This window comes from Staurois parvus, unplaced genomic scaffold, assembly GCF_062004578.1.
Source record: "Staurois parvus isolate SC_StPar_1 unplaced genomic scaffold, SC_StPar_1.0 ptg000010l, whole genome shotgun sequence".
Lineage (NCBI taxonomy): Eukaryota > Metazoa > Chordata > Amphibia > Anura > Ranidae > Staurois > Staurois parvus.
Window position 1 is genome coordinate 385,928 of NW_028317806.1, and position 25,099 is coordinate 411,026.

Below are 25,099 nucleotides of genomic sequence, written 5' to 3' on the forward strand. Positions count from 1 at the left end.
AATACTAAACTAACTTTCAACTGCCCTATGAAAAGCGACTACATGGGATCACTTTTCAGAGGAGTGACTGTTAGCTGCACATGCATACAAACCCTAATGCTCACTTTTGACAGCTCTGTACATCAATCAGCATCCCTGCGCTAAGCACTATTCCAAGAGCTGTCAATGGTTAATCTGGCCTTCCTCTTCATAGGAGGTCAAGGCTCATGTGAGTTCTCTCAGCTAGTTTGGCCCACTTTACATTTCAGGACTCAAGACTATTTTGCCAGAATGAGAAACTTCAAGAGCAGGTGGAAGAGTGTGCAAAGGCACCTTTCTGAAGAAAGAACAGCCATGGTCCATTTTGTTCCTTTCATCCCTTACAGGTGTCTTGTAGAGAGGACACAGAGGGTGCACAGATGGTAAAGCCCATTTATAGGATCCATGGGTGCCTTCTAGCCAAAATTAAAAAAAGATTTTTATTTAGTTCTTTTATCTTTGCTCATTAGAATGGATTTGATTTGCATGTGACAAGAAGGGTTGGGTGGGCAACTACACTTCACACATGTAACCGTTTTCCCCAGTAACTGGCACTCTTTATATAAACTATAAAATACATCAATGTCCTGCTTTCCACAGTCACTAAATTAAAGTGAATGTAAGGCCAACAATTTTTTTGATAGAATACTAAATGGTTAGAACCTCTCTCAGGTTTTTTTTTATTGCTGTCTGTGTCCCCGCTGGGTTAATTCAACACTCTCTGTCTTAGTGACCGTGCTCTGCAGGACAGAAAGTGATGGGAAATAAAAAATGTTATTGGGTTCACCAAAACAGGAGGTACAGGTAAATATTCCACTGGGGACACCTGTTCCTGTGACAGCTCTCTAAAATTGGCCATACAAATTACAATCTGATTGTACAATTTCTGTACATTCTTCTTTAGATTTATGAAAACTATATAGGAGTCTACCTATATAGTTTGTTAGTTTTGTACCCAGTTATTCAGATCTTTTGTACTACATAGCTGTTGGTAGTGCATAAAGTGGTTGTGATGGCTGATTTATTTTAATTTTTTTTAAATAATGAACCTATTATACCTGACTGCTCTGTGCAGTGGTATTGCGTGGCGCAGTCCCTTTTCTGCTTTTTTGGAGTCCCCTGCCGGCACTATCCCCTCCTTCCCTGAGTGCCCCCATAACAAGCAGGCTGCTGTGGGGGCACTCATGTGGGCATGCTCCATAGACACACACAGCGTGGCTCGGCACTGTGACAGCGTGAGGAAAGTGCAACCGATAACCGGCAACTGCATTTGATCATGTGGTAAAAGGCCGTTGTGATTGGACTTTTACCACATCACTTGATCAGCTGTGTCCGTGGGACACAGTGGTCACGGAGATCGCCGGGTGCACGCGTCCTGGGAGGACGTCATATGACAAGCGCGCTGTAGCCGTCATTCAGCTAATTTCCGGATAGGGGGCCTTACCTGCAGTGCCATTGGTGGCTACAGCTGTCAATCACTGGGTCCCGGCCAGACATTCCTCACCTGTGATCGCCAAGGAACAGTGAAAGGGGAGAGGTCTGTGTTTAAACAATACAGATCTCTCTCCTTTGATCGCCCCAGATGTTAACCCCTTCCTGCTCAGTGTCATTAGTACCGTGTCAGTGCTTTTTATTGGCACTGATCACTGTATTTATTGTCATTTGGATCCGTGGCAGTTCCCCCCCCCCCCCCCCCACCAGTGTCAGAATGCCCGCTGCAGTCCTGCTATAAGTCACTGATCGCCGCCATTGCTTGTGTGTTTGTATGTATGTATTTTATATATATATATTGTATACATACATACACAGTATCTCACAAGTGAGTACACCACTCACATTTTTGTAAATATTTTATTCTATCTTTTCATGTGACAACATTGACGAAATGACACTTTTCTACAATGTAAAGTAGTGAGTGTACAGCTTGTATAATGTGTAAATTTGCGTTTGTCAGAAAAACTGGGGTTAAGACAGTTGGTTCCTTGCCTCCTAAGTGCCATCTGAGCACAGATCACGTTTCAGAGGAAAGGTAGATTTAGATGCACATCAATTTACTCTAATTGTAAAGTCCGTACTACAGGAATAACGGTATGGGTAATCTTGATGTAAACCATGTGAAATGCAGCTCATTTATCCAATCTATTTTCCTCCTTTAGGAATGGAACCCAAGAAACAAAGAATCTACTTTAAAAGCCCTACAACACTCCAATGTAGTGGTTAATCTTGTAGGACGGGAATGGGAGACCAGGTACATGTGGAAAAAATTCACCTGTGGTTTTTGTGCTGCAGCATGTAGAGTCTGGTCTTGAATGTAATTGGTGGGGTGTCTGAGAAATATTTGTATGTTGTCCTATATAGGAGGGTTAGCTCGGCTTTGGGTACATTCTAAACCTATTGCACATCTTCAAAAAGCGTCCTATTTTTGTAGCTTATTTGGCTATTATAGAAAAAGCAGTTTCATCTAACAGTAAATCCCGTTTTATCCATCCTTGATTAGAAATTTGTTCTCAGCTGCTGGAAACTGCAGTTCACAGCTAAAGAAATACTAGCTGCCCATTACGTGATGTAAAGTTAAAAATACACTCACCTTACCCATGCAGGGAAAAATGACAGTATCTCTGCAAAGGGCATCCCCTTCCCCCTTTACCCACTTTGCCTGAGCTTCCTTGCCACTCTTTGCTCCTCCACAGTGAGCAAGAAAACCTGGCACTTTCAGGTATGTGAGAGCATATGACCTGCTCCCCTGGAGTAGTGGCTGGGCCAATCAGCCGATTGCTAGGCCTGTACACTGTCAAATGACCAGGAGGGGGCTGACATCACTCTCCCCTAAGTCACTGATGCAGTTCATTTCAGCTCTGACTGTAGAAGAGCAATCGACTATGAGGCAGATCAGCTAAGGTGGGTATGGGGGTGGGATGCCTTTTGCTGAGACACTGTGGGAGATTTCCTAACACTGGTGCACACAGAATCTGGTGCAGCTGTGCATAGTAACCAGTCAGCATCCAGGTTTTATTGTCAAAGCTTAACTGAACAAACTGAAGTTAGAAGCTAATCTGTTACTATGCACCACCGCACCAAATTCTGTGTCACCAGTTTTAGTAAACGCACTGTTAACTAGCCCTGCAGGGGCAAGGTGACAAGAGTCTCTAAATACTGATCATCGTACATTTCTAGAAAATGTATTTAAAAAAAAAATAAAAATTAAAAGACCCTTACTGTCAACAGAAGTATTATTTGTGGGGTCTTGTTCTACTAACAGTCACTCATATGTGGATGAGCTGGAGTGCGTGTTTCCATACCCTCAGTATACCAGTGGCACTAGCCAATGAAGCTTTAAAATGGTGACTCTCAGCAATGATCTGCTAGGGCTGTAGGCAGAGGAGACATAGGGGATCTAATGTGGGCTTTCATATAATAGTAGAGGAAAAGTCAGGGGGTCTGGCCTTTGCTGTGCTTTTGGTGATGTAAATTGATGCATTTTTCTTCTCCTCCTGGGCCATGGATACAAACAGTTAACCAGGAAAATTATTGATTATTTGTGGCTTTCCAGCTTCTCATTGAAGAAGTGGAGCCTGCACCTTTGTTTCTTCACTTTTGTATTGTGGTGGTGGCCTGTCCACAGATACCGCAGACTTCTTTGCTATCTGATATAGCACAACACTGATCTGACCCTAAGCTTTTAATAGGAGGATCTAGATCCATGTTTCTCAAGTAGTGGGCCGTGACCCGGGGCGGAGTGGGCCACGGGACAAGTACCCCCCAGGCCTCTCTAATGCCCCCCAAAAAAGGGCAGTGCCCTGACAACATAGCTTTGTAAAAACCACCAGCTGCACTAATATAAGTGTTAGGATGGCCAGGACCGCAACTATGGCCAGCCTTAATATTTGTATTATTGCAGCCTGCCGGTCCCGTTAAGGTGGTGCGCTCGGTGCACTTTCAAAGTGGTCCCACGGCCCTTGCGCTCATTCCTCCTTCCTCCATGGCAGTGCTGGGAGGAAGTGACATATAAGTACAATATATAAAAATCTTATGAGCTGCTATTCTCGGTGTAAAGTAACAAATTATATCCTTTGTGAATATTAGTGAATCGCTCATACCATACTCATACCCATGCAAATGTTTTAATAGATTTTAAATGCCAATGCGGTGCTATGCTCCACTATATGCAAACAAACAAAAATGAATCTTCCAACAAATTAACTATTCAAGTGTCCACACAAAAATCTGTGGCTCTCTGCATCCATTGTTATGTAGAAATGGGGTGCTCCTCAGTTCACATCGTGTGATATAATCAAAACACTTGTGCACCTCCACCGGTTGTGCTCTTCCCATGATGAAGCCATGTGACCCTGTGGCACAACGCGTAGGGGAGGGGCTTTGACATCACGACGCTTGGTAAGCAGTGGAGAGATCAGCTGGCTGTGCATGCCAGGACCGCTAGCGGCACTCTGGAGGAGTTTCTTTTTTTCAGAAAGCGCATACTAATGTTATACATGTGAGTGGAATATAGCATATTATAAATAAATGTTTTTGTAAGGATAAAGCACTATGTTTTGGTTATCTTTTTTGGCATTTGATCTGATGGAGGAGGATAACTATAACAGTGAAGGAGACCCAGACCCATTGGACAGCAGTACCATCTCATCATAGCCCAAATAAAGGGACACAAGCTTTTTGTGACCTCACTTTGCGGTTTGGTCATATACACCAGGTGAGAGCACAATTGGTGGAGGTGCACAAGTGTTGTTTTGATTATATCACACGCGGTGACCTGAGGAGCACCCCATCTCTACATAACAGTGGATGCAGTGAGCCACGGATTTTTGTGTGGACACTTGAGTAGTTCATTTGTTGGAAGACTCCATTTTATGTTGTCTGCATATAGTGGAGCCCGGCACCGCATTGGCATTTAAAAGACCTATAACTACACTTCCAGCCAGCCACGCAGGAGGGAAGTAAAGCAGCACTGGATGCAAGGGAATGACTCCGCTAAGTATTATTTCCTGGGTTGTGGAGGGGTGATGGAGAGCACATATTGAAAGAAGTGAGAAAAAACAGAATAGCGATTGGGGGGGGACCGAACGTGTGCATGAAAGGAGAGGACTGAAGGAAACCATGAAAGGGGAGGGCATGAAAAGGGGGACAAGGTGGGTATTAAAGGAGGGTGTAAAAGGGGGATAAGGAAAGGGGGCATGGGAGGGTGTAAAAGGGGGATAACGAAAGGGGGGCATGAAAGGTTGGGCTAAAGTGGGGCATGGAAGGGGGGTTGGAGAAGTGGGGGGGGGGGGACCCTCACACAAATATTGCACAAACTATATTGTTTAACAAGCCACTGTAGACATTAATACACTTAGACAATCCTTTGTATCTAACCTCTGCATTGTTTTGTCTTTTTGTTGAACCTTCTCTTCAAGTTGGGCCTCATTACTGTTTGATAGGCTGACCAGCAGCAAATATAAATGAAGCCCATTGACCGCATGCTTGTTTTGGGTCTGTGACTTCGTGTACTAAAATCAGACCCAGGTATCTAGCATTTTCAGGAGGTCAGCAATGGCAATTCTGGTACTTCTTTCACGACAGATTCTCTTTAAGAGAACAACCAATAGGCATTGGCTTCAGAGACTAGGAAAGTGTTCTGCACACCAATTATAATGTGGTCGACAGTTTTTTAAACTTTATTTTACAATCTCTCTCTTTTAGAAACTTCAGTTTTGAAGAAGTGTTTGTGACTATCCCTAAAAACATTGCTCTGTTAGCTAAGGAGGCTGGAGTGGAAAAATTAATCCATGTGTCCCATCTGAATGCTGACATCAAGAGCCCTTCCAAATACCTGAGGAACAAGGTAACCAAGGCAGGAATGTTTATTGCTGACAGGTTGAAGAGACCCGATCCTAATCTGAACCTGTCAGTTTGCTCATATATGGCAAACAATGTGCCTAATTGGGAAAAACGACAGGTTCTTTTTGTATGGCACTCTCCTTCCCACTGATACTTTCCCAACTCCCTTGGTTCTGTGATTACCTGACAGAGTCCTTGGTTAAAAGCCATGTGTCTCCAAATGCAGTCGTATGATCATCACAACTCATCCACTCTTTACAACACGAGCTGCCTTACTGCTGAGTTGAATGGCACATTTGTCATGTCGCCTTTATAGATCTCCCTGTATATAATTTGTCATGATTTCCCTCTTTGTGGCCATTATTGCCCATGCATAGAAGTAGTTGGATGGTGCTAGGCAATAAGATGCTATTGCCACCCAGGGATCCTACTCTGCATTCCCTCTTAAGGCTTGTTTATGATTGTGATTGAGGTGCAGTAAAACCCCTGTGTTGGTGTCGCATTTTTACCGTCTCTCAAGCACTCTCCCTTTTACTGCTGAGGCAGTGGTTGGACAGGCGAGCATGGCCCATTCAAGTGTGGCACACTGCAACTGTCCCGCAATCGCACACAATCCATGCAGTTACAGCACAGTTATTCAGTATTTAGAGGGATAAAACAGGCACTGAGGAAGCAATACGCATCCTCACCACTTGTCTATTGATGTCCAAAGAGTGAGTGAAGAGCAAAGCAAGTGTAAACGAGGCGTTTTGCTTCTGCTCATATCACAGCCTTGCCTAGGCTGTGGCACAAATGCAGAATGATTGAGTCTATGCAGTGCTCTTCAGGGTCCTTTCACATGTACCTTGTTCTCGTCACTATGCTGGTGTGATGTGCTGTGTAGAAAATTGCAGATATGCCCCATTTTTCTGCTGCTCATTGTATGGCACCGTAGGTCATAATGTGCTGCAATGCAGAGACCTGAATAAAGTGTAACTTTCTTAATAACGTTAAAAAATGTAATCCGTTCAATGCACTGAAACGGTGAATTGTTCAGCTTCTCCTCATGACCCAGCACAATGATATTAGCCTGGGGATTTTGTAAATAGGACCTTAATGATCTGGGAGGTTTATTGAATGGTAAGTCACACAGAAGAAAAACCATGGTACTAAACGTCTTGATGTGTGCTTTCTGCTTTTACCCATAAGGTTTATGAGTAAGATCAGATGGATAGAGCAAAACACACCAAGGTGTTCTATAGGTTTTTTTTTTTTGTATGTGTCTCCCCTTTAAATAAACCTACTGATCTCTCAACAACACTCACTCTTTTTGAACTTGTGGATAATGCCAGGTGTCATTGTGGCTAGGCCTTATTGATCAACACGCTGTGCCACACTGCAAGCAGGAGGGAGCAATGCTGTCATTATGTCTACATAAGTCTACTGTTTCCCGGCGATCGACAGACAGCACAGCTGCAGTAGCTGTGCTGTCTGTCACTTCCCTGTCAGCTCGAGGATGAGCTGATCGAGAAAGAACAGTTTCTCTTTCTTGATCAGCCTTGTCCCGCCCAGTATACACCCCCGCCCCTTAGTAAAACACTCCCATCACTCCTATAACCCTTCCCTGCTAAATAAAGTTAACCCCTTCCTCCCCATTGCCATTAGTACAGTGTCAGGTTTTTTTTTTTGTTGCACTGATCACTGTATTAGTGTTTTTGGGGATGTCAGTGACCCCAAGATAGTACCCCCCAATGTCAGAATGTCCGCTGCAGTCCCGCCATAAGTCCCTGGTCGCTGCCATAAGTCCCTGATCGCCGCCATAATTCGCTGATCGCAGCCATTATTAGTAAAAAAACCCCCCCTAAAAATCCCAGTATCTTTCCCGCCATTTGTAAACGCTATAACTTTCATGTAAACCAATTAATTTACACGTATTTTTTTTTTTTTTTAGCAAAGACATGTCGCAGAATGCATTTTGGCAGAAATTTATGACTAAATTTTATTTTTGCATTTTTTTTTTTCCTGGACATGTTTTATAGCAAAAAGTCCAAAATATTGTTTTTTTTTTCCTCAAAATTGTCAGCCTTTTTTTTTTATAGCGCAAAAAATAAAAACTGCACAGACGATCAAATACCACCGAAAGAAAGCTCAATTTGTGGGAAAAAAAAGGATATAAATTTAATTTATGTACCGTATTGCATGACCGCGCAATTGTCCGTTACACTAGCGCAGCGCTGTATAGCAGAAAAATGGCGTAAATTGCAGTATTTATACCATAGTTTGTAGACGCTATAACTTCCACACAAAGCAATCAATATACACTTATTGGGATTTTTTTTACCAAAAACATGTAGCAGAATACATTTTGGCCTAAATTTATACCCAACTTTGAGTTTACTATATATTTTTTATAGCTGAAAGTAAAAAATATTGTTTTTCTTCAAAATTTTTGGCCTTTTTTTGTTTATAGCGTGAAAAATAAAAAGCATACAGGTGATCAAATTACACCGAAAGAAAGCTCTATTTGTGTGAAAAAAAGGACGTAAATTTCGTTTGGGTGCAGCATTGCATGACCGCGCAATTATCAGTTGAATTAGTGCAGCGCCGAGTAGCAAAAAGAGGCCTGGTCATTAAGGGGGGTAAATCCTCTGGAGCTCAAGTGGTTAAAACCAGTTTGTTGATCACATAATAGCTTACATTGTCTGCCTTATAAAAAAAGATTGCTGATTTGATGTTGTGGCATCCTTTTTAATAAATGCTTTTATAATAGGCAATTGGAGAAGAGGCAGTGCGGGAGGTGTTCCCGGAAGCGATTATCATTAAACCCTCAGAATTATTCGGTCGGGAGGACAGGTTCCTGAACTATTACGCAAGTATGACTTGAGTTTCTAAACGTTCGCGAACGTGTCAGAGTGTTAGTGTCACCTGCGCTGTAGACGTAAGCATAAAGCTGAGTAGTGGAGGGATACTTTTCAATAGATTCTCCAATGGTGAAAATTTCCAGATGTGCCATGTTGACTACCTACATTTGTCCTTTGTGCCTCTACTGTGCATTGTTTGTTTGTTGAAAAACAAGAAAAGAAGCGGTGCGCAAGCCTTGCACATTACCTTAGTAATAGCTGTTCATTTGAATGATAAAACAGATGTATACTCACAAACACCATTAAAAACGCAAGCGTGTCAATATCCACAGTGTCCTAGACGACTTTGACCACTGGGCGAATCCCAACCACAAGACGGTCCTCAGAAATGGCTAATGCATTTCGAGGGGGGGGGTTCCCCTCTTCCTCAGAGCCAATCTTTCATGTTGTATGGTCATCCATTAAATACCTTGTCGGTCACATCTTTTCTCCCAAACGCTTCTCCCACTCGCAGGTGGGTTGGTCTAATACAGCAATGGACAAACTACGGCCGCGGGCCGTATACGGCCCGGCGGACCTTTTAATCCGGCCCGCGGAGCTAGGCTCCCGAAAGGCTCCTCTCACAGTCCGCCCTGAAGACCGGTGTAGCATGAAAATCTGTCTCCTATGAGGATCTGTCCCCCTCGACGTATCTGCGCATGTGCCGGAGATCGCCGATCGGCTGCTAATGCCTGAAACTGGCACATGCGCAGATACGTCGAGGGGGACAGATCCTCATAGGAGACAGATTTTCATGCTACACCGGAACGGCGCGGGAACACGGCGAGAGGAACGCGCGGAGCAAAGGTAAGTGAATTGACACAGGGGGGACTTGGGGACTTAATATGGGGGATGAATTAATATGGGGAATGAATTACTATAGGGGGGATGAATTACTATATGGGGGATGAATTACTATATGGGGGATGAATTACTATATGGGGGATGAATTACTATATGGGGGATGAATTACTATAGGGGGGATGAATTACTATAGGGGGGATGAATTACTATATGGGGGATGAATTACTATGGGGGATGAATTACTATATGGGGGATGAATTACTATATGGGGGATGAATTACTATATGGGAGATGAATTACTATATGGGGGATGAATTACTATATGGGGGATGAATTACTATATGGGGGATGAATTACTATGGGGGATGAATTACTATGGGGGATGAATTACTATATGGGGGATTAATTACTATGGGGGAATATTACTATACTTACTATGGATGACACATACACATCATTCATCTACTCTTGGTCCGGCCCCCGGGTCCAATATATGAACCCATTGCGGCCTTCAAGTCAAAAAGTTTGCCCACCCCTGGTCTAATAGCACCAAAGTCACCTCAAACAAACTACATTATACTACCTATATCCCTATAATTCATAGTACTGCATACATTATATAAATATCAACAGGCAATTTCATATTAGTACAAATAAAAATAATAGGAATGACTGTAATTAGACACACAATGTATGAAAAAAAATACCACATATAAAAAGCCTGTTGTGGCCTAAGAATCACGTGGGTGCTAAACACAGAAAGCATCAGGTGAACAGCTGAGGAAAGATTGCAATAGAAAGTCTAAAATGGTCCTGAGCTGGTCCTGGAACACATGCTAACTGCACAGACTGGAAGAGTTGCACGGATGTGCGTTCCACGCGCTACTTCCGGTTTTGGCAAAACGTCACTTTCGGTTATTGAACAACTACAGTGCTCTCAATCATTCCAAAATGTTATTAAACCTCAAACCTGAATATTTTAGGAAAGTAAAAGTGAGGTTTTGGCTTTCTTGGGACAATTTTTTGTTTTTCATTTAGTTGCATAATAATTGTGCACACAGATATTCTTGTCTCATTTGTTTGTTTTCATCTGTTAAAGTGAGAATAATAAACAGGAACTCAAAATATACAAATATACATTTCTGACCCTTAAACGCTTCCCCGCCGCCCTATAGCACAAATATTGCTACAGGGCGGCAGGGCTGCGCAAAATCACGTGTGTGTATACATGCGTGATTTTGCCGTTCCAGATAGGGGGCGGTCGTGCCGCCCTACCCGCTTCACTATTGGTGACTACGATTGTCGATCACCGGGTCCCGGACAGAGATTCCCACCCGGTGATCGACGAAGAACACTGACAGAGGAGAGGTCTGTGTGTGAACAATACAGATCTCTCCCCTGTCAGCTCCAGCATGCTGCTTTGTTTTGCTTTGCATAGCAGAGTAATACAAAGCAGCGTGCTTACAAACCGTTCAGTTAACCCTTTGATTGCCCCAGATGTTAACCCCTTCCTGCCCAATGTCATTAGTACAGTGTCAGTGCTTTTTTTTTTTTTTTTATATAACTTTGATCACTGTATTAGTGTCACTGGGGGATGTCAGTGGCAGTTAGTGTCAGTGTCAGAATGTCCCGCTAAAAGTTGCCGATCGCTGCCATTACTAGTATAAAATAAAATAAAAAAATTCCATTGTGTATATATACCGCCATTTGTAGACACTATACTGTTCACATAAATCAATTAATTTATTTATTGGATTTTGTTTTTTTTTAGCAAAGACACGTAGCAGAATACATTTTGGCCTAAAATTTATGACAAAATTTTATTTTTTTTGCTGGATATGTATATGTCCTCATGCACACTAAACGTTTTTACAGTGGCTGTTTTTGGCTCTTGACGTTTTTTTTTTCTACAGCCAGTAAACTCCCTAGCATGTTATCCTATATGCCCATGCACACATTGGCTTTAATCCAAAGTTTTTCGGCATGGGCGTTTTCTGGCTGGAAAAAAAACCCAGGACTCTCTGGTGCTGAAAACGCGGTAAATTGCGGCAGATCTGTGGTTTTTGGACATTTTTTTTTTTATTTGAGCCAAAAAAACCCCGCTAAAAACCTACCAACACTAATGCAAAAACACTGAAAAACTCACGTTTTTAACATGACTTTACACAACTAACGTTACCAGCGTTATTAAAACACCCCGTGTGCAGGGAGACTTATAGTAAAAAGTCAAAAATACTGTTTTTTGTTTTTTTAAAAATTGGCAGTCTTTTTTTTGTTTATGGTGCAAAAAATAAAAAATGCAGAGGAGATTACCACTGAAAGAAAGCTGTATTTGTGGGGGAAAAAAAGAGCATAAATTTAATTTGGGTGCAGCGTTGCATGATTATGCAATTGTTAAAGTAACGCAGCGCCCAAAAATGGCCTGGTCAGGAAGGGGGGTAAATCCTCTGGAGGGCAATAACAGTCATAAGCCTTCCATTCATGGAGCCTGTCAATTTCTTGATCTGTTGACGATCGACTTTTTGTGCAGCAGCAACCACATCCTCCCAGACACTGTTTAGAGAGGTGTACTGTTTTCCTTCACTGTAAATCTCCCATTTAAGAAGGACCCACAAGTTTTCAATAGGGTTTAGGTCAAGTGGGGAAGGGGGCCATGTCATTATTCTTTCATCTTTAAGGCCTTTACTGGCTAGCCATACAGTGGAGTACTTCAATGCATGCATGGGAACATTGTCCTGCATAAATACCATGGTCTTCTTGAAAGATGCAGACGTTTTACTGGCAGTAGGTTTGGAAGTTGATTTTGAGTCCATCTTCAATCCAAAAAGGTCCAACTAGCTCATCTTTAAGAATGTCAGCCCATACCAGTACCCCATCTCCACCTTGCTGGCGAAGCGGAGCTCTGTACCCATTACTGATCCAGCAACAGGCCCATCCATGTGGCCCGTTAAGAGTCACTCTCATCTAATCAGTCCATAAAACCTTTGAAAATCTGTCTTCAGATATTTCTTGGCCTTGATGTTTTAACTTATGTGTCTTGTTCATTGGTGGTCGGGTTTCAGCCTTCCTTTACCTTGGCCATGGGCACTCCATGTAGGTTGCAGTTCTGGAATAGGACAGCACTGGAAGATAATGGGTTCCTGGTAGCTTCTGGTTTTGATTCTTAAATCTTTGGCAGTTCATTTGTTTTTGTTATTTGTTTTTTTTCTCAACACGGTTCTTGCAACCCTATTGACTATTTGCAACAAAACGTTTGATGGCTCTGTGATCACACCTCAATATCTTAGCAATTTCTTTTCTGAGTCAGTTAGATCTCTTTTTTGGCCCATTTTGCATGAGGAAAGAAGCTGCCTAATAATTATGTACATCTTGATATAAGGTGTTGCTCTCCTTAGGCCACACCCTCCTTTATTAAACAAATACACATCACCTGATATGTTTAAATCCAATAAGCATTCAAGTTTATACAGCTTGAAGTTGGACTATATGCATAAAAACGATGATTTGATCATAATGCTCACTTCCCTAATAATTGTGCACACAGTGTATTTATATAATATATGCAGTACTATGAATTATGGGAATATAATTACTGTAATGTCGTTTGTACGGTTTGAGGTCACATGGGTACAAATAGACCAACTCACCTGCGAGTGGGATGAGCCTTTGGCTAAACCACAAGGTATTTAATGGATGACCACGGTGGCTAAATGGTTATCACTTCCGTCTGGCAGTACTAGGGTCGTTGGTTCGAATCCCAATCACGGCACCACCTGCCTGGAGTTTGCATATTCTCCCTGTGCCTGCGTGGGTTTCTTCCGGGTACTCCGGTTTCCTCCACACTCCAAAGACATGCTGGTAGGTGAATTGGATCCTGTCTAAATTGTCCCTAGTATGTGTATGTATGAATATGAGTTAGGGACCTTAGATTGTACTCCCCTTGAGGATTAGGGACTGATGTGAATGCACAATATATATATGTAAAGTGCTGCGTAAATTGATGGCGCTATATACGTACCTGAAATAAATAAATGACCATGCAACATGAAAGACTGGCTCTGAGGAAGAAGGGAACCTGCTTTAGAACATGTCCGCTATTTCTGAGGGTCCACTTGTGATAGGGACTCACCCAGTGGTTAGGATTGCCGAGGACACTGTGGATATTGACATGCTTGAGTTTTTAATGGTGTTTTTGAGTATACATCTGTTTTATCTTTCAAATAAACAGCTATTGCTAAGGTAATGTGCTAGGCTGGTACACCGCTTTGATTTCTTGTTTTCAGTGGTTTCTCTGGGCTTAGGGGGCTATAAAGCTTTTTCCATTACTGAATTAGCTGAAGATTTTATGGCCCACTATTGCCAGAGCACGACATTCTTAGCACAGGAGGTTGTTCTTTATATTTACGTCCTGTTTATTTATAGAGAGCCAATGTTTGTTTTAGAAATAGATATCCTATATTGTGAGCTCAGCATAATTCAGTCTGTTGAAGTTGTGTTTGTGCCCCATTGTGGTGCAGGCACCATCTAAGTACTGAAGCGCAAACAAGAGAGCACCACTATCTTAGTGTAGATTATTCAAGCTTTCTCTGGCTTGACAAAGGGGTGGTCTGTTGACACGAAATGTGTAGCCACGCTCCTATTGATGTACTGATGTCATCGCCAAAGTTTCCAGATGGATGCTGATCCGGGTCGGTGCCAGCTGATATTACCCGGAAGATGCCTGTCCATCTATCTGGGGAAGATTGCGTTTCAGGCTGCCAGCTAGAGAGCGGTTCTCTCCTCCTCCACCATCAGCTTCCTATCGTAGCTTTGCAGTGTGCAGTCTTCCTCCTGCGATATCTACAGTACGTGGTCGCTCTACAGATGACTTCCCTTGGACAACTTGTATTTTTAATCCTTTTCTCTATTGAATAATCTATACTTAGATGGTGGTGCATTCTTGTGGTTGCTTTTTTATTTGTGTATTAGGTGACCTAGGACCTGGATTATGAGGAGCAGCAACCATCATCTGCAGTGGCTATAAACTGTTTATATATGTGAAACTTTACCGTACTTATACCAAAAGGTCTGTCAGCGCAGTCATTTTAATTTTTATTTTACTGTCTAAGTACTGGTATGCAAATATTCTGAAAGGTGTCTACATTGGACGTTTATCCCCTATGCTGTAAATTACTGTTTCCCCTAGACATGCGCCGCTTTGGTGGAGTGCCGTTAATATCTTATGGCAAGAAGACAGTAAAACAACCTATTTATGTGAGTAATATTAAGACCAAGTTAACTCTTTCATGTATCAGTCTGTTTCTTGTTCAGGTTCCAGTGTCCGTATGGACGGGGTTTCTCCTAAAACTGGATTTTAGATAGTTAGTGGCATCAAATAAGTTGGTCTATCCAAATTATTTCTTTTTTTTTATTGGAGAAGTAGAGGGAACCTGTCAGCCATTTGAAACAAATGTAATTGATTTCCTAAGAACATATATAAAGAGATATCTACATTTGTTTCACAGACAAGCCTCTTCTCTTTGAGTCTTCAATTCTCTGGACTCTGTTACTAACAGTTCAGATCTTCTGACTTTGGAACTAGTCCCTGCACACCTGCCATCCCTCTGACCAATGACATTGACACTGTGGCGCTATCGTTGGATAGGGGTGTGGTGTTTGACTAGGGCTTTCATTGAAATGGTGAACCCAAATACTCCTGCGCTTAGGGCTGGACTCCAAAAGGATAAGACCACATCAAGAATTTCTTGGAATATGCACGCCTTGCTGCCCTCAAAAGACCGGGGAAGTCCAAGTATACTGAGTGGAGAAAAGCAAAAAGAGGGCACATGGGCCTAGTGCATTACAATAAAAATGTAATTTATTCTTTACCTTTACCAGAAACCTGCCTGTGCAGGTAAGGGGTGTCTGTGGATAATAACAAACTGTGTCTCTAAGTAAAGTTGAATCATACCCTTCCTGTACGTGTAGGCCGTTTACCTCATGAAGCCTGACTGGAAAACTCCCAGTACATTGCTAAGTGAGGCCTAGTCATTACTGCTCACATCCATCATCACAGTAGTGAGCTTTTTCTATGAATCAAAGCTCCTCCACTGCGCTCAGTTACTACATCAGGAGGTCTTCCTCTCCCCTGATGTAGAGCTCGGTGTCTGAGAGCTCATTCTTATGATGGTGGAGATGAGCAGTAATGACTAGGCAACGCCCTGGGAGTTTTCCAGTCAGGCTTTAGGAGGTATGTAAATGGCCTACACCTATAGCAAGGGCATTATTCAACTTTAATCAGAGCTGCACAGTTTGTTTTATCTACAGACACCCCTTATTTGCATAGGCAGCTTCTTGGTAAAGGTGAACTATCCCTTTAAACGGTTTAATACGTTGTGTGTGTATACAGCCAGACAGGCCTCTGCACAACATAGTTATTGGTAAAGCTAAAGGGCTGTACAATCTGATTGTAATGTGTGTGGGCAGTTCTAAATTAACTAAGTATGAGGTGTGATAACCCATCAATGGAATAATTTGGTCCATCCCTTGTACTACCTAGTAGTGGATAAAATCAAACATAGTAGTCAGATTGTTGCATGTGTGACCTACTTTGGGAGCAAATCTGGTATCCTCTCTGAGCATGATGTCCTAAGTCAGTACCTGCGAGTTACAAACATGTCCCCATCTTCACATCTGATTCTGTTATGTTCTGCATCGAGAGGAGGGAAAATACCCGTTGCAGCAGCCGAGAGACTCAGGGAACAAAGCTGGGAACTGTTTTGCTCCATGCACACTGGATGTTTTGATAACTCTGGTAACGTTAGCTGTGTCACATTAAAAAACGTGGGTTTCTCAGCTTTCTTTAGCGTTTTTGCATTAGCATTTAGAAGCCTTTTGCAGCGTTTGCATTTTTTAGCTTTTTTTTTTTTTCTTTTCCCAAAAAAAACAATTTTGTGGTCAAAAAAAGTCCAAAAACGCCGGTTTCCACCATTTTGCAGTGTTAGAGCGTTCTTACAGCTAAAAAACTCTAGAAACCCTCCTAGTCCTGGGATTTTTTTCCTACAAAAAAACGTCCCTGCCAAGAAACGATTAGTCTATGTGTGCATGGACACATAGGATGATATGCTGGGGGGGTTTACTAGCTGTAGAAAAAACGTCAAAAGCTGAAAACAGCCGCTGTAAAAATGTCCCGTGTGCATGAGGACTTGGGGGGGAAAGGGGTCCCAGTGGATATTCAAACCTACCCAACAGACTCCACCTATAACCAAAACTTGGTGTTATCCCTGTTAGTATCTTTTGTCCCTTTATTTAATAGTGATAGTTATTCAGTAGCGGTGACCAGAGCATTCAGATTTTGTTTCTTTTTGATGAATCTTATTTTAAGCTTTTTTTGTCTTAGTGTGTAGCAGTTAATGCTTTTTTACAAAACGTAACAGGATTTTTTTTATTTTATTTTTTTTAGGTAGCAGATGTTGCCCGAGCTATAGTGAACATTGTCAAAGACCAGGACTCCATAGGAAAGACCTATGCTTTAGCTGGGTAAGAGAGCTATTGTTCTCTATTTCAGTATCTTCTACAGAAGTACTTCCACTGCTGCTACTGTGCTTGTTATTTGTGGCTGTCTGTAGAGTGTCCCTCCACACAAAAATTGTTTAAGTCTCAGTTTTTAAGTTCCTGCTTGTATCTTGTATTTTTCAAGGACTACAGCAGCAAGTCCCTGTTTCAATGTAAGCACCATACACTTAACAAATGCCATTAAAAAATATTATGTTGTAAAAAAACATTAAAAGTTACATGAAACACCGTGCATAAAAAAAGACAGGGTTTTGTTTTTTGTTTTAGTCCATAGAATATACAAAAACCACCATGAGATACATAAGCAAAGACAAAAATATGCAAATTAAACACCAACCCATTTCAGTTCTTGGCACAAATCTTCTTCGGGGAAATGTATCATGGTGGTGAAATAGAACCAATAATTACAGAATCATCATATTTCCTGGGACGAAAATGTGACCCCCACACAGAAGAATGGAAAGGCTCTAGTAGGAGTGCAAAGGACGCCACAAAGTTTCCACTGTTGTAGAGCGTTAATGGAGTATATCTGGTAGACTTGAAGCTTCACATAAACAAATATTAGTAACAAAATAATCTACAAAGACCTGGTAGTTCAGCCACATGAATGGGGGGATGGGGCATTGCAGCGGTAGGTGATGACTATTAGGATAGAAATTTATTTGAAATTCGGCAATAAGGATTGTGTCCCCATCAAAGAAGGGCACACGTGAGAGCACAGTGTCCATCTACCGCTGCTATGGGTTCCCGTTCCTCTTCCACATATTCTGTTTTAACCACTTCCCGACCGGCCGTTGCATATAAACAGCTGGATGGTGGCAGTGCAGGGTCGGGTGGCCGTTTATAAATGACCTCCCCACACCCTGCTTGTGCGCGCTCCCTGGGAGCGCGCAGCACCGCGATCCGGTGCCCGCTGTGTCCTCCGGACACAGTGAAACACCGATTGTCGGACGGGACCTCTGTACGAGGTCCCGATCATGTGATCACTGATTGGCCAATCAGTGATCACATGCAAAGTAGTAAGCAAGATGTCACTTGTAACATCATTGTTTACTACATGTGAAATCTGTGAATGATCACAGAGGTCACATGGTACAAGGCTATTCACAACAGCCTTGTACCATGTGACAAGCTGTGACCAATCACAGCTCACTCAGTACTTCTCAATGAGTGCAAGAATGCACATAGAGAGAAAGAGAAATGATTGCTTTTACATCCTATATGGGTGTAAAAGCAATCAGTGTAAAAAAAAAAAAAAAAAAATCACCCCCCCACAAGTAGTACATGGTGACAGTAAGTAAAAAAAATAATATAAAATAAAATAAAAATGAAAAAAAAATGTTTAAAAATTATAATTTTTGGTTATAAACTAATTTGGATTTTTTTTTACTAAAAAGATAACGGAATAAATTTTGGCAAAGATTTATGATAAAATATTTATTTGCAAAATTTTATAAAAAAAAACCCATTTTTTGGATTTTTTTATTTACATAGCAAAAAAAATAAAAATCCCAGCGGTGAATAAATACCATCAAAATAAAGCTTTATCTGTCTCAAAAAAATGGTAAAAAATTAATTTGGGTACAGTGTTGCATGACCGCGCAATTGTCATTCAAAGTGTGATAGCGCTGAAAGCTGAAAATTGCCCTGGTCAGGAAGGGGGTAAAAGTGTCCGGTCTGGAAGTGGTTAATATCTCTGCCCCAGCAACTTCACAGTTTACACTTTTAGGGTGCATTCACACATGAGCAATATGTGAGCGTTTTTGGAGCTTCGAGCTAAACATAAAAAATCATTTGTTCTCCGTGATGCCTGTTCACGCAATCAGGGTTGTATCATTATGTCTCCAGTAACCAGTGTCCTACAATTTTATTTTTGAGTGTGGAGATTTGAATGTTTTAAAGACAGTCTTGTGGAACTTTGTTTTAGCCCACTGCCTTCTGCATAGGCGAGTACATAACATTGTAGAGAAACATTACATTTCTTAATTCTACATCACACTACACAGAAGATCTGATGTTCTTGGCTACTTACCTACTATAGTTATGCTGCTTCCAGCAGATGAATGAACACTGGCCAAAAAAGACAGGAATCCCTGCCCAGGTACAACTTCTCCCAGCTCAGCTAAGGCTCAGTTTTAGCTAGTGTCCTTATGTGATGGATGTGCTACTCTGAGGATTTCTTCCTTTTGGCTTTGATTTCCACATATCATGTCTTCTTCCTAACACCCCCAGTGTTGCAGAGTGAGGGGGCTTTATCTAGATCAGTCACAACAGCTGTCAGGCCAACAAGGACTATATCCAAACCCCTACATTCAAGAGCAAGGACTGCATGTAAAGTTGCTGACTGATGCTGGATCCTGTGGCCAGTGATCTCCTGAGTACAGTGTACCAGATGAACTCATTGACCGAGTACTCTACAGGTCCAGGGCAGTGATTTAGCTCTGAATCCCTTCCCTTATCTTACGTTTCCACTGTCTTAGGGACACAATCCTTCACTTCCTTTTGTGTCAAAGAAGGACTTTTCTGCAGCTATATGTTGACTGTGTGATCCGCTCTCGGGAGATCTCACTTACTTGCAACACTTGGGATGCAGTTGTGGGCACTCTGCTTCCCCTCGTCTTATTTGGGGGAGGAAGAGTCATGTGATGACAATTTCTCAGGATGAGGAAGAGAAGGTAAAGAAAGCTGAGGAGTATCAGGAATCCTCTGTAGAGGAGTCTTCACTGGAGGAATCTCAGACACAGAAGACCAGGGGTGGGCTTCCTGATGGATGTAATACACCCTAACCTTAAAGTGCCTACTCCTTAAAGTTTCCACTCCAGCGATGCAATGTCCAGGAGCATCCTGCCGGCCAGTGACAAAACTAAGATTTAGCTAAGCTGGGAGAGGTTTTGCTTAAGTAAGGATTCCTGCATTTTTTTGGCCAGTAGTCATGAATATCACGTCTTCTGTGTCCTGTGATGTACTTCCAAGAAAAGGATCTTACAGGTAAGCCAAAAATCCAAATTTATTGATAAAGGATCAGCACTCTTAGAAGATGGGACACAAACCAAAACATATAATAGTCCTCCTGTTGTCTTCTCTTTAGACCTAACCGATATCTCCTCCAGGACATGGTGAGATATATCTACGCCGTTGCTCACAGACCTTTGTTCATGTTTCCATTACCTCGCCCTCTCTACCAGTAAGTATACTGTAACTATCCCTAGAAACGTTCCTGGATATATTGTGTTCATTACACAGCAATGCATATACTGGTGACTTTATTTTATTTTTTTTGCAGTTTATGCACCAAATTAGGATTGGTGGTTGTTCCTTCTAATTTTTTTGTTTTTTCCTTTATTATATGCAGTCCTAACCATTTTATATCTTGCTAGTTAGCAACACTGGTTTCGTTTTCTTTTTTTTTTTTTTGAGTTAGGTCTTTGAAGAATAATTGCATATTTGTGATCAAACGAAAACAATACTTTTACATTAATCCTCTTGTGAGTTATTTAATGTCAAAAGCCCTAGTTATGATTTTGAGATTTGTTACATGACAGACATATATTTATCCCTCTAAACCACCGATGAACTATCCTAGTAAGAGCACAAGTATTAGATCTAACTATGCGCAATATGTGAATAGTTGTCTGTGACAGACGTTTTTGGCAATAAAAAGGAAAGTGATGTCCTTGCCTCACCTTTCCACTTTGTCAAATCAGAAAATGCATTACTTTCATTCAGAAAGTGGAAAGCATTCTCTGAGTGGCACCCGTGCTGAGCGGCCCACCTCCTGTGTTCACAGTGCATTAGGCAGGACAGGACCCATACGCGAGAGGAAATCACTGGCGTAAAGGTGTCTACGTTAGTAATATCCAACTTCCAGGGGCATCAACCAGATGTGATATATACATAGTTACATTGCTCCAAGCTGGGCCAATGTAGCTGTGTAAAATTATACCATTCCTGAATTAATTCATTAAAGCTGAACGCTAGACAGATATAAAAGACACAAATAGTGCAGCTGTATACAGGGGATGGACAACATTATGAGAACAAGTGTGGTAAAAGAATGAAATCGTTACCTAATATGGTGTTGGACCACCTTTGACATCCAAGACTGCCTGAATTCTCCTGGGAATTGACTGTGCAATGTTTTTGTTTCTATTGATCAATTGACCATGTTGACCGCACTTATGCTTATCAGACAAAGTTTTCCCAGAAACTGTATATGCCGTCATAACCTTTGATACTGTACCTTGCGACATGGCAAAAAACACGGTAACTTCAGTCACAGAGGCACCAGTTAAGCGGCACCAACAATTTGCCCTCTTTGAAGCTCAGTAAGCTCTGACATGACTCCGTATTACTAGCAGGGCACACAATAAATGATGAAAGTGAGGCTTCCCCCCCTGTTAGCTAGGTGTCTCATCACAGCAGAAGCAAAAGAATGTTACAGCAAGCATCCCAATACTTTTGGCAATATTGGGTTTATAAAAATATTTTTTTTTAAAAACTGTCCGTTTCGGTTTTTCGCCCAAGTGCATCCTGAATTTTCAGTTTCAGTCTAGAATTTCCATTTCAGTGCACCACTTTTCTCTGATAGAGCTCTCTTGCATTACATATATTGAACTTTATATGTGTTGTTCTTTGGTGATTACACGAGCTACAATTAAGCTCCCTTGTACCTTGTAAATTGTCAACCCCTGGCTTAGGCTTGAAAACTTGACCCTGAATTTAAATGTGATCAAGCCTGATACACCTATAAACTGTCATTCTTAGCATTTGCTATTGTTTTTTTGTTATTTTACATTCTGACTCTTGCTGACTTTGTCTAGCTATCTTGCAAGGATCTTTGAACTGAATCCATTTGACCAATGGACATCCAGGGACAAAGTGGATCGAGTGAGTAGCAATCACGTTTAGCTTTCTTAGGTTATTTTGTTTTTAGTTTTGTGCATGGTTCTTTTAATATATCACTTAAAATCTGAAATTAAGGAAAATGCAAAAATGTTTGCGTACTGAAAAAAAGGAAACAGCGGGATGAGAAGGGAGTAATTAGGGTTACCTAAGGGTTATGTAAGATTAAAGTGGTCGTAAAGGCTCAAGGTTATTTACCTTCATGCATTCTATGCATGAAGGTTAAAAACCTTCTGTTTGCTGTAGCCCTCCTAGCCCCCTTCCACCAATACTTACCTGAACCACGTTGCTATCCAGCGATGTGCACGAGAGCCTCGGTTCTCCGGAGACTCTCCCTCTTTATTAGCTGAGACAGCAGCAGGAGCCATTGGCTCCCACTACTGTCAATCACAGCCATTGAGGAGAGAGAGAGGAGGCGGGGCCGAGCTGCGCTCTGTGTGCGAATGGACTTGCAGAGCTGCGGCTAGGGGTAAACCTGCTTGGTTGCCCCCATAGCTAGCATCTTGCTTTGGGGACACTTGGCAGGAGGGAGGGACAAGGAGTGCTGGCGGGTGCCCCGAGAAGAGGAAGATCGGGGCTGTTCTGTGCAAAACAATTGCACAGAGCAGGTAAGTATAACATGTTTGTATGTGGTTTTTTTTTTTTTTTTTATTGACTTTTAATATCACTTTAAATCACTTTTTAAAGGATCGTATATAACATTTTAAAAAATAGAATTGTTATTTTGGGATCACAGAACAAACCTGTGATCTGCAGTGACAAATGCTGCAACAGTCTAACTTGTGTATAAACAAAACTTATTCTTCTTAAGTTTTGGACAGAGTCTGAAATTCCTAAGCCTCCTGCCAATTTATTTTTTGCTGTTTGTGTCATTGGACACATTTTCCTTCACCTTCTGCCACGGACACAACAGTAAGTTGAAATTTCCCAAAATGATGGGAATTCCCCTCTTAGCTGCAGGTCCCTGGAACAGGTGTCCCCCTTGGGATGATTCCCCCCCCCCACCATTTGTTCTATTTACCTTTCTGTTATTGTGACAATAGGACAGAGTTGTGAATCTCTCCAATGGAGACACTCACAAGAATAAAAACCTGACATAGGGTCTTGCAATAACTAATTTTTTTCTGTACTTCCATTTTCCCCATTTTTGTTGCAGAATGTATGCATGTTTATCTGGGTGCTCCTCCTTTTACTGTGTTTGACACCCTGGACCACAGATATCTCTTCACTCTATAAGTTTTCACAGGAAGAAATTAGAAGCAACCTGTAACACAAGTGTTGTTCTTCTCCTATTTAGTTCCACACTACAGACAAGAAATTTCCTGATCTACCAGGTTTGGAAGATCTTGAAATCATCCCCAGTTCACTTGAACAGAAAGCCATTGAGGTACTGCGCCGTCACCGTAAATACCGTTGGTTGGATGCTGACTTGGACGTGGCAAAGCCAGCCACACCTGTGAACTATTAATGTCCTCTGCCGCACATTTCAGAGTTTATGCAAGCTATTCTTCACGTGGTGTGTAAAGTCTGATTGCAGCTGATGTGTATATAAATAAAATATTATATAGAGTTGGCCTGCATTGTATTTCTTTCAGCCTTATTCTGCTAAGCTGTACAAAATGTTTAGCAAACATTGGGAAGTTTTTGCAGCAGCAGACCTCTGTTTTGGTGAGATGGGCCATAAAGTGAACCTTTGTAAGGATAAAAATAAGGAAGCAGCTCTTATTGACTTTGTTTTTTAAGGCAAATTTATCTTTATTATTTTACATAAATTTAACAGAGCATGGTAAGTATAAGAAATAAGTACATAGACAAAAAAAAAACATCAGAGGTGGTTATGATCCATGTGGGTAAATGAGAATAGTGCCATATAACAGTAAGAGGAAAGGATCGGTAACCCAGATTACGGAGGCAAAACACAACAGATTGTCAGGGGGTATCCCCTGGCGTGATGTATGGACCAATATGAAAGAACCCTGCACAACCAAGATAGTAAACCCTAATTGAGGAGAAGGGGAAAGAAAGGAGAAAAAAAAGGGGAGGAAACAGAAGGAAAAAGAAAAGAAGGGGTCAGTGGAAAGGGTATCAAAGAAGAAAGAGTAAAAAAAAAAAAAAAAAAAAGGGATTGGGGAACAGGGACAGCAGAAAGCAGCAATGGGATAGGTACCCACGCGTGTCTCATGTAAGCAGCCCTGTCGCACACATCACGGCATGTACCACAGGGTCCAACCAGCGGATGAGCCAAAATGAGATCCGAGTTGAGGGGGCAAGGTATAACTCCACTAGAGTGCAACAGGGGCACACATATCACGGAAAGTCACAGAGGAAGAGAAATGGAGCCAGATTGACCACAACAGCTTATGTTTATTATAGGTATCATTGGTAAATGCCAGCATTTCCTCCATACGCATGGTATCATTAAGCACGGAGACCCACATCGGGGGGGGGGGGGGGGTAGCAGCCTTCCAAAAAAGAGGTATTAATTGGTGGGCTGCAGACAGGAAGAAACGCAACAGACTTTTCTTCTGTGTTGCCTGTGAGCCTGGTAATATAGAGAGAAGAGCAATTTCTGGCGAAGGGGCCAAGGACTCCCCATAGATCTCGTTATATACAGCAAAGACCTGCCGCCAAAAGGGTTGTGTTTGATCACAATCCCACCAAATGTGGAGTTGTGTACCAACAGCTCTATCACAGCGCCAACAAAGATCGGGTGTAGAAGGAAAAATTTTGTGTAGGTAGAGGGGATCCCTGTACTATCAGGAAAGAAACTTAAAATTCTTTTCTTGTGAATAGCAAGAAATGGACGATTTATGAGTAAAGTGGAACAACGTAAACAATTCTTCCTCTGACACTTCTCTACCTAGGTCTCGAGCCCATGCCTTAGTGTAGAAAGGGAGTTCAGAGTAAAGAGCATTATGGAGCACTTTATAGAGAGAAGCAAGGATATGTCTCGGCGGTTCAGGGAGGGAGCACAGCTGTTCAATCCCAGAAGGTGGATGATGGATGTTGGAGGAAGAGTGTAAGTGCTTGCAAAATGAGGATAGGTGTAGAGTGGTCAACCAATCCCTAGACCCACCTTGAAGGAGCAGAAGACCCGATTGGGG

At 41.9% G+C, this 25,099-nt stretch overlaps 1 protein-coding gene across 1 annotated transcript in view; it reads left to right on the plus strand.

Moving 5' to 3' along the window:
• The window catches only part of NDUFA9 (NADH:ubiquinone oxidoreductase subunit A9), a 31,207-nt gene extending 7,643 nt beyond the window's left edge, over positions 1 to 23,564 (plus strand). The window contains exons 4-11 of the mRNA XM_089669857.1: positions 2,175 to 2,266; positions 5,719 to 5,860; positions 8,606 to 8,708; positions 14,725 to 14,792; positions 16,981 to 17,057; positions 20,182 to 20,277; positions 21,914 to 21,980; positions 23,293 to 23,564. Of these exons, the coding sequence (XP_089525983.1) occupies positions 2,175 to 2,266; positions 5,719 to 5,860; positions 8,606 to 8,708; positions 14,725 to 14,792; positions 16,981 to 17,057; positions 20,182 to 20,277; positions 21,914 to 21,980; positions 23,293 to 23,463 (816 nt within the window). The 3' untranslated portion in view covers positions 23,464 to 23,564. The remainder of the gene's footprint in view (positions 1 to 2,174; positions 2,267 to 5,718; positions 5,861 to 8,605; positions 8,709 to 14,724; positions 14,793 to 16,980; positions 17,058 to 20,181; positions 20,278 to 21,913; positions 21,981 to 23,292) is intronic.
• The last annotated feature ends 1,535 nt before the right edge of the window (positions 23,565 to 25,099 follow it).